At 55.1% G+C, this 14,974-nt stretch overlaps 2 protein-coding genes and 1 long non-coding RNA gene across 9 annotated transcripts; 1 reads left to right on the top strand and 2 right to left on the bottom strand.

The window, feature by feature from the left end:
- Positions 1-423: 423 nt before the first annotated feature.
- ZNF517 (zinc finger protein 517) lies at positions 424-10,038 on the bottom strand. 7 transcript variants are annotated; one of them, XM_032256825.1, is made up of 5 exons: positions 9,950-10,038; positions 5,031-5,109; positions 4,220-4,346; positions 3,700-3,813; positions 424-2,033 (listed from the first exon to the last, which is right to left on the bottom strand). In XM_032256825.1, the coding sequence occupies exons 2-5, from the start codon at positions 5,061-5,063 to the stop codon at positions 841-843; spliced, it is 1,467 nt and encodes a 488-aa protein (XP_032112716.1). In that variant the 5' UTR covers positions 5,064-5,109; positions 9,950-10,038; the 3' UTR covers positions 424-840. The 7 variants fall into 7 exon arrangements, with proteins under 7 accessions (XP_032112716.1, XP_032112708.1, XP_032112741.1 ...); XM_032256817.1 differs by lacking the exon at positions 9,950-10,038 and adding an exon at positions 8,621-8,672; XM_032256850.1 differs by lacking the exon at positions 9,950-10,038 and adding an exon at positions 8,621-8,672 and having other exon boundaries at positions 3,700-3,792.
- A 1,861-nt stretch (positions 10,039-11,899) lies between these two features.
- Positions 11,900-14,713, top strand: RPL8 (ribosomal protein L8). Its single transcript, XM_032256860.1, has 6 exons — positions 11,900-11,990; positions 12,214-12,362; positions 12,445-12,586; positions 12,823-13,041; positions 14,187-14,302; positions 14,517-14,713. The coding sequence occupies exons 2-6, from the start codon at positions 12,225-12,227 to the stop codon at positions 14,673-14,675; spliced, it is 774 nt and encodes a 257-aa protein (XP_032112751.1). The 5' UTR covers positions 11,900-11,990; positions 12,214-12,224; the 3' UTR covers positions 14,676-14,713.
- On the bottom strand, positions 12,885-14,188 carry LOC116535637. Its single transcript, XR_004262299.1, has 2 exons — positions 13,903-14,188; positions 12,885-13,590 (listed from the first exon to the last, which is right to left on the bottom strand). It is a non-coding gene; the product is annotated as an uncharacterized LOC116535637 (long non-coding RNA).
- Positions 14,714-14,974: the final 261 nt, after the last annotated feature.

Raw genomic sequence — 14,974 nt, 5'->3', positions numbered from 1 at the left:
TGCAGTAAGCCATGATTGCGCCACTGCACTCCAGGCTGGCTGGCTGAGAGATCGTCTCAAATAAATTAAAAATAAATAAATAAATAAATGCTCCACCAGCCATTGAGGTTTTTTTTTTCTTTTGGCGTTTTCTTTTTTTTTTTTTAAAAACAGGGTATCACTCTGTCACCCAGGCTGGAGTGCAGTGGTGCTGTCACAGCTCACTGCAGCCTTGACCTCCCAGGATCAACCCATCCTCCCACCTCAGCCTCCCAAGTACCTGGGACTACAACCTAGAAGCACATGCCACCATGCCTGGCTAATTTTTAAATTTTTTGTAGAGAAATTTCACCCTGTTGCTCAGGCTGGTCTTAAGCAAACCCCCTGCCTTAGCCTCCCAAAGTGATGAGATTACAGGCAGGACACATGGCAGCCAACTAAGGCATCTTCTATCCTGTGAATCAGCTTTACACCACCTGAAATTCACCACCACGCAGGGCCTGGTGCTGAGACCTGGCTATGCCAGGCTGCATGTGTGTCTATGGCGTCCCCTTTGCTCTGCTCTCTGGGGATTGAGCATAGCTGCCCCTCCCTCCCTCACTTCTGCCAGCTCCGGGACATTTCCCAAAGGTCCCAGGAAATGGTGGCTGATGCTGATTCCTGAGGCCACACCATGGGCCACTAGGTGCCCTTTCCCTCCCCACTGCCCAGCTGGAGCAAGAGGCCGAGTGCTCCGGGTAAGAGCTGGCCTCTTCTCAAGACTGCTGCACCTTCAGGACATGAGATTCGAACTTCTGCGTTGGGGCCGCGCCTGCTTGTGTCAGGCTTCCCGTGTGAATCCTCGGACTGTCGCCCCCGTCATCAGGAAGCCCAGCGCGGCGCCCGCCTGCCCTCCATGTCCTCCCGGTGCTCGCTGCCGTGCACCTTCTGGTGCTGGATGAGGGTGGACAGGCGGCTGCAAGCCCTCCCGCAGGAGCGGCACCGGTACGGCCTCTCGCCGCTGTGGAGCCGGTAGTGCTCGTTCAGCGTGTAGCTCCTGCGGAAGGCCTTGCCACACTCGGTGCACGCGAAGGGCTTCTCCTTGGTGTGGATTTTCTGGTGCAGAGTGAGGTTGGACTTGCGACCGAAGGCCTTGCCGCACTCTGCGCACGCGAACGGCTTCTCGCCCGTGTGCAGGCGCAGGTGCAGCAGCAGCAGGGAGTGGTGTCGGAACGGCTTTCCGCACACCGGGCACTCGTGGGGCCGGTCCCCTGCCTGTGGCCTCTGTGCCACTCCGAGCAGGGCGCCCTGCCCCGCGCCACCGTCCTGGGGGCCCTCCTCGGCGTGCAGCCGGTGGTGCTTCAGGAGCGAGGACCCCCGGATGAAACGCTGCCCGCACTGCAGGCACCGGTAGGGCTGCTCCCCGCTGTGGATGCGGCCATGCTCGTTGAGGGTGAACCTGCGGCAGAAGGCCTTGCCACACTCGCCGCACTCGTAGGCCTTCTCCCCGGTGTGGAACTTCTGGTGCTGCAGCAGCCGGGAGCTGCGGCTGAAGGTCTTGCTGCACTCGCTGCACGCATAAGGCCGCTCGTGGGTGTGGACGCGGTGGTGGGCAGCCAGCTGCGTGCTCTGCCGGAAGGCCTTGCCGCACTCGCTGCACTGGAACGGCTTCTCTTCGGTGTGGATCAGCTGGTGCCGCAGCAGGATGGAGCTCTGCTTGAAGGCCTTCCCACACTCCGTGCACTGGAAGGGCTTGGAGCCAGTGTGGATGATCTGGTGCCTGAGCAGCAGGGAGTTGTATCTGAACGCTTTGCCGCATGCGCACCTATAGCGAGGAGCTGCGCTCCCTATGCGCCGGCCCAGGTCTTCTTGCAGAACCCCTGGGGAGGCGCTGCGCTCCGGAGCCCCGGGGCTAGGGGTTTGCTTCTCTGACCCGTCCTCAGGACCACTATACGGGTGGGGTGGTGCGGGGTCCTCCTCAGGGAGGCACCCCCACACCGTGTCTGAGAGTCCTGCCTGCCTGGAGAGCTTTCGCTGCAGAGGAGACTCCATGATCCCGGCCTCCATCCTGGAATCTGCGAGAAGGAACAGAAAACGGAAGGACGATCCAGCCTCTATACTCACAAACGAACTTACTGTTTGAAGACAGAACCTTTTTATTGCCAAGTCTTCCCCCGACACCCAGGTTTACTGAGGTATAAACGACAAATGAAACTTGTATACAGGAGGCTGAGGCAGCAGAATTGCTTGAACCTGGGAGCCTGAGGCTGCAGTGAGCTGAGATCCAGCCACTGTACTCCAGCCTGGGCAAAGCAGTGAGACTACAAAACAAAAACCCTAGGCCATGCCTGGTGGCTCACACCTGTAATCCCAGCACTTTGAAAGGCTGAGACAGGTCCATCAACTGAAGTCAGGAATTCAAGACCAGCCTGACCAATATTGTGAAACCCCATCTCTACTAAAAAATTACAAAAATTAGCCAGGTGTGATGGTGTGTGTCTGTAGCCATTCAGGATGCTGAGGCAGGAAAATCACCTGAACCCAGGAGGTGGAGGTTGCAGTGAGCCGAGATTGCACCACTGCACGCCAGCCTGGGAGACAGAGCGAGACTCCGTCTCAAAAAACAAAACAAAAAAGCAAAAAACAAAACTTGCATATACTTTTGTTGTACACCATGATTCAATAAATACCTACACTGAAATGATACCACAATCAAGTGAAGACAGTCTTTGTTAGAGGTGTAGGGAGGTTTGAGAAATTATTGCCAGAAGTTTTAAAATCAGGGTTTAGGCTGGGCACAGTGGCTCACACCTGCAATCCCAGCACTTCGGGAGGCCGAGGCGGGCAGATCACCTGAGGTCAGGAGTAAGAGACCAGCCTGGCCAACATGGTCAAAACCCATCTCTCTTAAAAATATGAAAATTAGCCGGGCGTGGTGGTGGGCGCCTATTAATCCCAACTACTTGGGAGGCTGAGGCAGGAGAATCACTTGAACCTGAGAGGCGGAGGTTGCAGTGAGCCGAAACTGCGCCATTGCACGCCAGCCTGGGCAACAAGAGCAAAACTCCATCTCAAAATAATTAAATAAAAATAAAATCAGAATTCAGGTGAGAAGGGTACAGAGGCTAATAATGGCTGCAGCACTGTGGCAGGCTGGCTCAGGGGGAGCCCACAGGAGAGGCCCAAGGTCTGGCAGGGAAGACAGGCCAGGCAGGAGGTGCAGATTGCACCTCATCCCACAGCCACGTTCTTTACTTGTCTCTCCTTCAGAGTTCACCCAGGGTTCATTCACTCAGCAAACATGTCTGGGCAGGTGCCTAGGGCAGGTGCCTGCACAGACCTCTAGGACTGAGGGACTCCTCCCCAGCTCAAGGTTCTTTCTGCAGCCTCCACTGCCCTGAGCTCAGTCCCTGGCACATGGGTCATGAGGAACTGAGAAAATAAAAGCAACCCAAGGGTAGTGCCCACTGTGTGCACAGACCAGGCCCCTGACGCCTTGGGGTCACCAAGGTGGAAAACACGCACTTGGGTCTTCATGCTTAAGCTACTTTTGACCTCAGAAGTACAAGCAAGGCATTTAGTAGTAAGTCTGGCCCTGCTGTGAGGAGCTGAACACACACGGCCCCCACTGTCAAAGAGGACACCTGCACAGAGCTGCACAGAGGCCAGGACGCACTGGCAGCCACACAACATGCCCTGCAGTGTGGCAGCAGCCCAGGCCTTCCAGGGCCTTGCACTCACCTGTGCACAGGCTGGTTTTGGCCCCTCTCTGTTCAGCCACCTGCAGAATCAAGGCCCCTGGCTCCTCTCCTTGCTCCAAGAGGGAGATCAGTGCTGGTTTGGCAACAAGAAAGCCTAAGCTCAGAAAGGGAAAGCAGCATGTGTCAGTGCAGAAGGGAGGAAGGATGCCTGGGTGCCCGGTTGGAGGCCACTGGGAGCACACAGGACTTGGGGTGGATACAGGAGGGAGGACGCCAGTTGGAGGCCATCGGGAGCACAAGGGCTTGGAATGGGTGCAAGAACATCCACTATCCCAAAAGGGGGCAGCTAGGTGGCCAACAGGAGGTGGGGGGGCCTGCCCCAGGAGAGAATTAAGGCTGGGCAGCAGATGCCCAGCAGGAAGCAGAGAGGGGCTCCTTGGGGAGGCTCCAGCTTCCCCTCAAAAATGTGACAGACTGCGAATCTGAAATGGAACCAACTTCCCTTTGAACCGAACATAGAAGCACCTCCCGGCCCCAGGACCAAAGGCAGAAGCCCTCACCTAGCGAGGCTAAGTTCCTATAGTTCTCCAGCATCACGTCCCTGTAGAGTACCTGCTGGTCGGGGGCCAGGCAACTCCACTCTATCCTCGTGAAGTACACAGCCACATCCTCGAACACAACAGCCTCCTGCAACCACATACTCTGCTATCCAGACAGTCAAAGGCTCAGCGAGAACCCAGCAGATGAGGAACATTTGGGTGATCTGCTAGAGGCCTCTCTCCTTGCTGGGCATTGCTGCGTCCACAGGGCCCAGCAGAGACAGGGCAGCCCAACACCCCCTGAATGAGTGGCCTCGTCCTCAGCAGAACCCCAGAGAGGAAGAGGGGAAAACTGAATTTGGGGGAGGGAGAGAAAGAGTTACCAGGAAAGAGGTCCCAACCTTGGCCTCACCCCTCTCCACAGGCTATCAGGGATTTGGGGAAGGAGCGCCTGCACTGTGGGGGCATCCCCACCCTCTGGGTCTCAATTTCCAACACCAGCAGCAAGTTAGCATCAGGAGAGGGGGATGGGCTGACTATTCACACCAGGAAGGAGACTGGCACTGGGAAAGGACAGAGATCCTGCCCTCAGCGGCTGGGCACAGAAGCTCAGGGGCCCCAGGAAGCCCACTTCTGCCTAAAGCCAGGAAGGATTTAGGAGAGCCATGTGTGAGGCCTGGCCATAGAGGAAGGAGGCCGTCCTTGGCTTGCAGACTCCATCTTGTGATGTGGGTGGGTGTGAGGCTCCCTGGAAGGTTCTCAGAGCTGAAAAGCTGGGGCTGGGGCGAAGCAGTCTCCTGGGGCAGCAGACAGGCTCTGAGGGGGTGCTCACCTGGAGTCCAGGCATCGGAAGTGTCATCACCATTCCAGGGTACCCTTTGTGGAGGAGCAGGTGCTAAAGACAGTGCATGCTGAGGGAACATACAGCTGTAAGTGGAAGGAGTCCAGGCCTAAGGCCCTACTGCCCCCAAAAGGCCCCTCCAGATCCAGAAGGGTACAGGAGAGGGTGAGATGCTGCGGCAACTACATCAGCCACCTCCTTTACGTCTCAAGGAGAAGCTGCATCCAAGACCTGCCCACCCACTCCTTTGTTTGCTGGCTGTCACCTTCCAAAGAGGCCTTCTGTGACCACCCTTTTTAAAACTGCCACCTCCCCTACTGCCTGGTAATTCCTTATCCTCACTCCTGGTTTTATTTTTCACCATAGCACTATGCCATCTGACATAAGATAAGTTAAATTCCTTGCTCCTTATCTGCCTTCTCCAATTAGGCAAGACCTCTAGTCTGTACCTCTGGGGCCTGAGGAAGGCTGTGGCACACAGCAAGTGCTCAGAAAGGATTTATGAAATGAACAAAGGGATCCCTGACAATGGGTGACTCTGCAACCAATAAAACCATGTTGTGGGAACATCAGAAAACATTCTTGCATTTTGCTACATGAAACAAGCAGACTAACCAGAAAAATAAACCTGGTGGCATAAAATCCTAGTTCTCTCTGGCTCATAGAATTACCAGTGGTTCCTGTTTTTCTCCTATTTTTCTTTTCTTTTTTTGAGACAGGGGTCTCGCTGGAGTGCAGTGGTGTGATCTCGGCTCACTGCAGCCTCAACTTCCTGGGCTCAAGCAATTCCCCTACCTCAGCCTCCTGAGTAGCTAGAACTACAGGTGCATGCCACCACACCCAGCTGATTTTTTTTTTTTTTTTTTTTAACTATTACAAAAGTTTATTTAACAAAAAGTCTAGGCCAGGCGTGGTGGCTCACACCTGTAATCCAAGCACTTTGAAGGCCAAGGCGGGAGGATCACCTGAAGTTGGGAGTTGAAGACCAGCCTGACTAACATGTTGAAACCCTGTCTTAAAAAAAAAAAACAAACACCAGTCTAATATGAAATGTACATGACCTAATTTTCACATCATAGTAAAACAGGCCCTATGGAGAGAGTACATGGGTTTCTCTGAACAGTCATTATATACTGGTTCCAAGGCTTAACACGATGATACTATTTCCTCATATTACCACCATTCCAGTATCGTTCTGTTGCCCACTAGTCGCCATCTCCACACATTCATCTACCACAAGATTCATAAAGGGATCAAATCCCCGCAATATTCCTTGGACATATCTGCCACCATTTAATTTCAATGATAACTTCTTGTCCATAATTTTTTTTCAACTTGGGAGAGTGAGCTTTGCTCATCATGGCTACTCCGCAGGCTCACAGATGTTTTGGAACAGCCCAGCTAACTTTTAAAAATTTTTATTAGAGATGAGGTCTCACTATGTTGCCCAGGCTGGTCTTGAATTCCTGGACTCAACTGATCCTCCTGCCTCGGTCTCCCAAAGTTCTGGGATTACAGGTATGAGCTACCGCATCTGGCCTCTGTTTTTCTAATTTAAGTTTTTTTTGTTTTGTTTTTTGAGACTGAATCTCCCTCTTGTTGCCCAGACCAGAGTGCAATGGTATGACCTCAGCCATCCTAGGAGCATCCCTTAAGCCCAGGAGGCAGAGGTTGCAGTGAACTGAGATCATGCCACCACACTCCAGTCTGGGCGACAGAGCAAGACCCTGTCTCAAACAAAACAAAACAGTAATTTTGCTCTAACCAGACGTATACAGAGTAGGCATGAGGCGCTGGTCTCCTCACTCTTTCCCTTCAACAGATACTTGAGCTCTTGTGTTTGAGTGAAGGTCTCTAGGGGTACCCTTTTCTGTAGAGCTGGGGCCCTCTAAGTAGCTGCCACTTTGTAAAGAGACGTTTCCCATTAGGCATCAGTTGACAAAAAGTGTGTGTTTAGAGGCCGGGCATGGTGGCTAATGCCTGTAATTCAGCACTTTAGAATGAGAAGGGTAGATCATCTGAAGTCAGGAGTTTGAGACCAGCCTGGCCAACATTGGGAAACTCCTCTACTAAGTATACAAAAATTAGCCGAGTGTGCTGGTACATGCCTGTAATCCCAGCTACTTGAGAGGCTGAGGCGGGAGAACTGCTTGAATCCAGGAGACAGAGGTTGCATTGATCCAAGATTGTGCCACTACACTCCAGCCTGGGTGACAGAGTGAGGCTCTCTCCCAAAATAAGTAATAATAAAGTGTGCGTTTAGAAGGAAGACGGCTGCTTAGTCACAATGCTGTGAAGTGATATTTGGCAGTAGAGTCCTTTTGACATGTTAGGGTATGAAGGGTGATGGGGGAAGGTCAAACAGACTTGTAAGTCACCCATGAACGAAGAGCTCGGACTGCAAACGCATGGAAAAACAGAGCCCCCACTCGATGTCTGTCCACGGCAGTCTGTGGCAGGACCTACCTGGGCAAGTGCAATTGCCACATATATTGTCCTCACCCCACCAAGGCAACCAGAGTATCTCAGGGCACGAGGCTGCCAGAAGACTTGACCCTCTGACTCCTCAACACATACCGCCCTCCACTGTGGTAAGAACTGCAACCTGGGACTAGGGTTGGACCAGGAGGGGGTAAGTTACCATTGTTGTTTTTTCTTTGTTCACATCTGGGGAGTGCATGTCCTGGTTAGAGGGTAAAAAAAAAAACCTGCTTTTAGTTATATCTTTGGAATTAGGAAATAAATCTTTAGTCAGATTAAACAGCACTGGTAATCGCACAGTGATATGACAACAGATCAAGCTGTTGCTTCAAGTGCTGAGAGAGAAAATGTCAAGGGGAGGAGGGTGCTCATTTAGATGGAGGACCACAAGAAATGTTACTGGGGGAAGTAATATTTAACTGGGGTCTGGAAGACTAGGAGGGTCGCCTCCTTCCATACGTACAATAAACGCTCTTCCTCAGGGACCCGGGGCACCCTGCTCACTATGTCGCAGATTTCAGTTTGTTAACTCTTCACAGAGCCGCCCTGACCGCCAAAGCTACCCTCTCACAATTTTATCTCCTTGGTTTATGCTGTGCATGGCCCTTGTCAAAACCAAAAGTTATTTTGCTGCGTTATTGCCTGTTACACTAACGTCTCACCTCTATTACAATTCACGCCCCAACCCGTGGAGAGGGCAAAACTGCGTAGGGTGAATGACGGCTGCGGGGAACCGCGTCGCCGGGAAGAGCCCGCCGGCGGGAGACCTCGTGGCAGAGCCTGGTGCTCCGAAGCAACCCCACCTCGCCAGGCTTCCCGCTTGCAGCCTCGCCTCTGAGCAACAGTCCGGGTCGGCGAAGCGGGTCTGGGGGACCCCGCCGCACGCCCCAGACCACAGCCGGCATGGACCGAGGCGCAGGACCCTTCGCCCTAAGAAAGGTTCAGGACCCAAGGCGAGCAGAGGCGGCAGTGCCGGCTGCAGGTCCGCTCCCTGCCGAGCTCCGCTCAGTCCCTGCGGGGGCCACAGCCTCTGCCAGGCCGGGCTCCGAGGACACCACACATCCCTCCCAGTCCCCGCCCCGCAGCCGGGGCCAACTCACCCTGGGCCGCCTCACCCTGACTCTCCGGAACAGCGCAGGGCGCCGGGCGCTCGGGCTCCAGTTCCGGCCCCGCCCCCGGAAACGGCCGCTGCGCCGCTCTGGGAGGCCTGGAAGACCGCGCGCCTCGATGGCGCTCGAGTTTAGACGCCTTCTAGCTCCTGCCGCGCGGCCGTCGCTAGGGCTGCAGCTGGGGGCGCGCGTCGGGGATTCCGGGCGAGACCGGGTCTCAGTCCCAGACCCGAGGGGCGAGGAAGAGCGGTAACGTTCTCGGCGCTCCGTTTCCCCCCGGACCTGGGTGGGCTGCGGGGTTGGGGAGCGGGGCGCGGGATCGACTCCTGGACCCGCAGGAACGGCGGAGCTGGGGCATCAGGCCGGGCCGGTCTCTTATATAAATGTATGACATTGCTCGGCTGGACTTTTTTTTTTTTTTTTTTTTTTTTTTCAGATGGAGTCTCGCTCTGTCGCCCAGGCTGGAGTGCAGTGGCGTGATCTCGGCTCAAGCGATTCTCCTGCCTCAGCCTCCCGAGTAGCTGAGATTACAGGTGCCCGCCACCACGCCGGCTAATTTTTGTGTTTTTAGTAGAGGCAGGGTTTCACCCTGTTGGCCAGGCTGGTCTTGAACTCCTGACCTCGGGTGATCCACCGACTCTGCCTCCCAAAGTGCTGGGATTACAGGCGTTAGCCACCTCACCTGGCCAGTTTCTGGAATATTAAAGTGTCTCTGCTGCTCCCTCTGATCACTCTCAGACCACCTCTCCTGTCTGAACCCAAGGGTGGCCACTCCGTGACTTCTAACAGCCCTGTGATTTTTGTAAACACATTTGTATGCCCTTTCTATTTACTAATTTAATTCATGAGAATCCTATCAAAATACTACTGTTCCCATACTAAAATGAGCAGAGCATAGTATCCCTGTTATTTACCAGGGTCTCGTTTCCTTTTTTTCTTTTTTGAGACGAGAGTTTTGCTCTTGTTGCCCAGGCTGGAGTACAATGGTTCGATCTCTTGCCTCAGATCTCAAGCTAGAGATGGTATTTCTCCATGGTCAGGCTGGTCTCGAACTCCTGACCTCAGGTGATCTGCCCACCTGTAATCCCAGCACTTTAGGATTCCAGGCATGAGCCACTGTGTCTGGCCAAGGTCTCATCTCTTAATTAACAGAGCTGGGATCCAACCCACAGACCTGGCTCCAAATCACACTTTTTTTTTTTAATTGAATAATTTTTTTCAAGTCACATATTCTTTAGCCACTAAACTGTGTTGTGAAACCATCATGGAAGTAGGAGAAACAGTTCAAGAAACTTTGTGTGCTGAAAAATGTCCACTCACCTCTATAGAGATAGTTTCACGAACTCTAGGTTTTCAGATCCTCTGAATTGCAACCCGACCCTGGGAGAAGCTATGAGGCCTAAAGAAGGTAAGGGACTCATCCAGAGCTATAGCTGGTTGGGAGCAGGGTCAGATTTGAGCACAAGACAGACCAGGAACCATCATTTTTCTTCCTGGTGGGGCAGGCAGAGGAGGACACATCAGTTGTGGGGGTTGGGGGGTGCAGGCAGATAATGCTGGCGGGGGAGGGGAGCCAAGCTGAGCAAGACAGAGGATCACAGTTTTTCATGTTTATACCACATTACTCCTGCATGTATGTGACAAGAAATATTTGAGAACAATTTCAAAGGAAAATAAAGAATTTCTAAGAATAAAGTTTGAAAAGCAGGTTAGGGATGACTTCAGATGGCCCGAGAGGCCAGGCCTCCAGAACAAGCAGAGGCACTGTGTGGGGGAGGGCCTAATCCTGGCCTAAGAAAGATGGCTCCACCCCAGAAGGCTGGAAAACTCCATGTCCAGTGCTTGCTGCCTTGCCTGGAGTGGCTGTCAAGTGACCCAGAACTGCAGAGCCTTGCTGTGTGCCAGGCTGGGTGGCCTCACGTGAAGAATAAAGCCCCGTGATACAGTCCTCAGGACTGGGGTGCATGCTGGCAGGGCCATGTCTCTTCGAGCCTTAAAATGGCCCGGTCAGCCTCCTGGCTGCACCTAGGGTCCTGGTAGCTGCATGTCATCACAGAGACCCATGAGACAGCCTCTGTGTCCGAGCACTCTTCTCACCTCTATCCCACACCCAACTCTCCTGCTCCTCTGGAGTAGAAGCAGACTTGTTCAGGAGTGAGGCATAGGCTGAGCCCCTGGGCCAATTTTGGGCTGACCCCAGAACCCCTCACCCTACCGCCAAGGTCCAGTCCTGCCCCTCAGCCCCTCGCCCTGCTGTGGGCTGAGCTGCTTCCTCAGTCCCCACCTGGCAGCTAGCTCCTCCTCAATCCCCCTGCCGACCCTAGGGAGGGCCTCCTGCAGTAGCCCCGCCTCTCCCCTGTGAGCAGCAGCGGCGACAGGTCACCCCTCACCTTCTCCTGTCTCTCCTGCCCACTGGGCCCCTGCCCTCACCTCCTTGCTGCCTCCTGATCCACGGCCCCGCCTGTGCTCGACAGTGCTCACTCAGCCAAGGACTCTCTCCTGAACAACCTCTTCCCCGCCCCCGGCCTCGGGGTCTCGCCCGTTAGGGGCCCGATTCTGCGAAGCTCCTTCCCACAGCATTTGCCGCTGGACACCTCCAGCCAGGCTCTTTCCAGCTGTGGAGGCCCCCACAGCCCCTCCAGCCACCTCTCCCGCACAGGGTTCTGTTCAGGGTACGGTCCAGTCTCCCGATATCCGTCCTCTCCGCAGCAGGTGACCCAGTCCCTCCCTTTCCTCGCCCTTGGGACCCCACAGCTTGGCCTCCCCACTTTTGGCAAGGATCCCCGGGCTCCTCTCCTCGACGTCCGACCTCTCCAAGGGCCTACAGTGGACAAGGGCGCGTCCAGGAGCGCCCGTTCATCAGGAAGACGGACATTTGCCACCTGCAAACCACGACGTTCCACAAGTGGGTCCGCGCGTCTCCCCTGCCCATCTCCTGCTCTGCACCAGCAAGAACCCCCTCAGCCTACACGGATGCCCCTCACCAGGCAAAGCTGGGAAGCCCGGACCCCGTAGCCCGGAGTGGGTCGCTCTGTGACACCCTAGACAGGTCACTCAACCACTCGGCGCCTCCTCGGCCACTCAGAGAACACTTGTCCTTCTCCAGACCCCTGTGAAGACCTAGCATGCCTTCGCCCTCCTTCTGGGCCCGTGCACACCAGGACTCCGCGTTGCGCCTGGTCGGGGGCCCAGGCAGCGAAGTAGGCGGGGCCTGCGGCCGCTGGTGACTACAAACCCCGGCGTGCACCACGTTCGGCTGGCCGTGGCGCACCCGGAAGGTGTCGCGGCTCTGGGCCCCGCCCCGGAAGATAAGGCGGCTCGCGAACGCCGTGTTTCCTCTTTCGGCCACGCTCGGGAGCAGGTAGGTTGTGCTTGCGGCCCTGCGGCATCGGCACTATCCGCCGCCATCCTCCTCCCTGAGGCGCGCGGAGACGCAGGCCGGTGTTCCTGGGAGGGTGCCAACGCGCGCGCCCGCGGAGAGCGTAGCGGGTGGTGGGCGCGGCGGCCTCGGGGGCGGGGTCCCGGAAAGCCGGGCTGGCAGGGGTGCCCGGGCCGCCCGGACACGCTAACTGAGCCGCCCCCAGGACCCGTCGCCATGGGCCGCGTGATCCGTGGACAGAGGAAGGGTGCCGGGTCTGTGTTCCGCGCGCACGTGAAGCACCGTAAGGGCGCCGCGCGCCTGCGCGCCGTGGATTTCGCCGAGCGGCACGGCTACATAAAGGGCATCGTGAAGGTGCGGAGCGCCGGCCAGGGCGGGGCGGGAGGGGACGGGACACCCGGCCGCGACGCCACACTCACGCCACCTCGGCCCACAGGACATCATCCACGACCCAGGCCGCGGCGCGCCTCTTGCCAAGGTGGTCTTCCGGGACCCGTACCGGTTTAAGAAGCGGACGGAGCTGTTCATTGCTGCCGAGGGCATTCATACGGGCCAGTTCGTGTATTGTGGCAAGAAGGGTTAGCATCGCGGCGGGGAAGGAATGTCGGGGTGGGGACGAAAGGAGGGGTTTAAGGAGTTAAAGCCCTAAACCTGTGTAGGAACTTCTCAGGCGAGAGCTTGGTGGGGGTCCAGAGAGCTGTACCGGGAGGCTAGATGTTGAATGCTGTGCTGGCAACTTAGCGGGCTGCCTAGAGCGAGTGGGTTCGCATTGCTTCTTACTCCGCTGACCGCCTGATGCTGCTTCCCCTTGCAGCTCAGCTCAACATTGGCAATGTGCTGCCTGTGGGCACCATGCCTGAGGGTACGATCGTCTGCTGCCTAGAGGAGAAGCCTGGAGACCGTGGCAAGCTGGCCCGGGCATCTGGGAACTATGCCACCGTTATCTCCCACAACCCTGAGACCAAGAAGACCCGTGTGAAGCTGCCTTCTGGCTCCAAGAAGGTTATCTCCTCAGCCAACAGAGCTGTGGTTGGTGAGTACCAGGCAGCAGTTGGATGCTGAGGGCTGTGAATGAACAGACTGAGCGCCTGTGGACAGCCAGTGGCTAGACCTGGTCCCTGGAATTCGATTATCCATTGTTTTAAAACTTGGGTTTTGGAAATTTGAGCTCATCCCGTAGTCTCAGTTGTCATAACTAAAGTGGACACAACATTACCTGCCTTACTGCTATTGTGGAGTTGAATGAGATTGGGATGAAGTCACCTGGGGCTTGAATTCAATTCTGGCATAACCTAGGCTTCCTGATTGCTGTACTTGCATACGGTTTGTTAACAGGCTTTTCAGAGAAGGTAGGGAGAGATTTGTGACTTTCTCAAAGACACCTACTAAGCGAAAAAGGATTTGAGTCTAGGTTAACTCACTCCAGTTTGGGAACATCTTGGAATCTTTGTGATGAACTTGGCGTCACACGGGAGTCTTTGAGATTGAGAGTGTGTTCCAGGAATAAGCAAAGCTGAGATGGAACAGGCCGGATCAAGTGTCCTGTGTCAGGTTGAGTGACCTGCCTGATGTCTTAAACATGCTGAGAGAGCCGGGCGCGGTGGCTCAAGCCTGTAATCACAGCACTTTGGGAGGCTGAGGCGGGTGGATCATGAGGTCAAGAGATCCAGACCATCCCGGTCAACATGGTGAAACCCCGTCTCTACTAAAAATACAAAACATTAGCTGGGCGTGGTGGCGCGTGCCTGTAATCTCAGCTACTCAGGAGACTGAGGCAGGAGAATTGCCTGAACCCAGGAGGCGGAGGTTGTGGTGAGCCGAGATCGCGCCATTGCATTCCAGCCTGGGTAACAAGAGCGAAACTCCGCTTCAAAAAAAAAACAAACAAAAAAACATGGTGAGAGAGGTGCTTCCCTGTGCTTGGAGATCAGCCAGTGTTCTAGGTGATGTAGGTGAAGGCTTTGGTTTGCCTGCCCAAAGTGGATTGAAGAACCTGGATGTCAGCTTACAAGGTGCAAGGGGCTAAGGAGACAAGTGGGCTTTTTGCTAGGTAGTTGGATGCAGTAGTGTGAAGGTGTGTGACAAGAGATTGAGGGGAGGTGGGTATCCTGGAAAGGACCCGGCAGGGGGTATTCTAACTGACTGGAGGTTCCCTAAGGTACCTGATCTCCCTTACAGGTGTGGTGGCTGGAGGTGGCCGAATTGACAAACCCATCTTGAAGGCTGGCCGGGCCTACCACAAATACAAGGCAAAGAGGAACTGCTGGCCACGAGTACGGGGTGTGGCCATGAATGTAAGTAACCCAGAAATGCAGGATTGAGTATTCAAGATACAGTGGCCACACAGTTGGGTAGACAAGTTCTATTCACAAGTGTCCCTGCAGGAGGGGGATCTGCAATGGGAGGCACAGTGGGTCATGGTTTGTAGTCACAGGACTCTTGATCCTGCTCAAGCCCTCCTGAAGGAGGTTGGCTCACCCTCATTCTAAAGCCATCCTCTACCTGCAGCCTGTGGAGCATCCTTTTGGTGGTGGCAACCACCAGCACATCGGCAAGCCCTCCACCATCCGCAGAGATGCCCCTGCTGGCCGCAAAGTGGGTCTCATTGCTGCCCGTCGGACTGGACGCCTCCGGGGAACCAAGACTGTGCAGGAGAAAGAGAACTAGTGCTGAGGGGCTCAATAAAGCTTGTCTTTATGCCACCAGGATGTGCCACCCCCATGTTTTCAATGGGAGGGTACTCTGCTGATAGGATTTCTGTGGGATTCTCCCGCTTGGTACAGGGAACAAGATAGACTACTAGAGTAGACCACCAGTGAGTGGTGGAAACTTAGAAGGGAAAGTCTACGAATAGAAACAAGGACAGGTACCCTGGGCGAGACCCTTGCTTCCCCACAGGGGACCAAGAACATGGCTCCCAGGACCTGACACTTAGGTGGGTGACTCAGTCCCATGGACTGCAGTGC

This window comes from Sapajus apella, unplaced genomic scaffold (genome assembly GCF_009761245.1).
Source record: "Sapajus apella isolate SASKATOON/1434 unplaced genomic scaffold, GSC_monkey_1.0 scaffold3, whole genome shotgun sequence".
NCBI classification, from domain to species: Eukaryota; Metazoa; Chordata; class Mammalia; order Primates; family Cebidae; genus Sapajus; species Sapajus apella.
The sequence above is the reverse complement of the archived record's forward strand: the minus strand, read 5'-3'. Positions and strand labels throughout refer to the sequence as shown.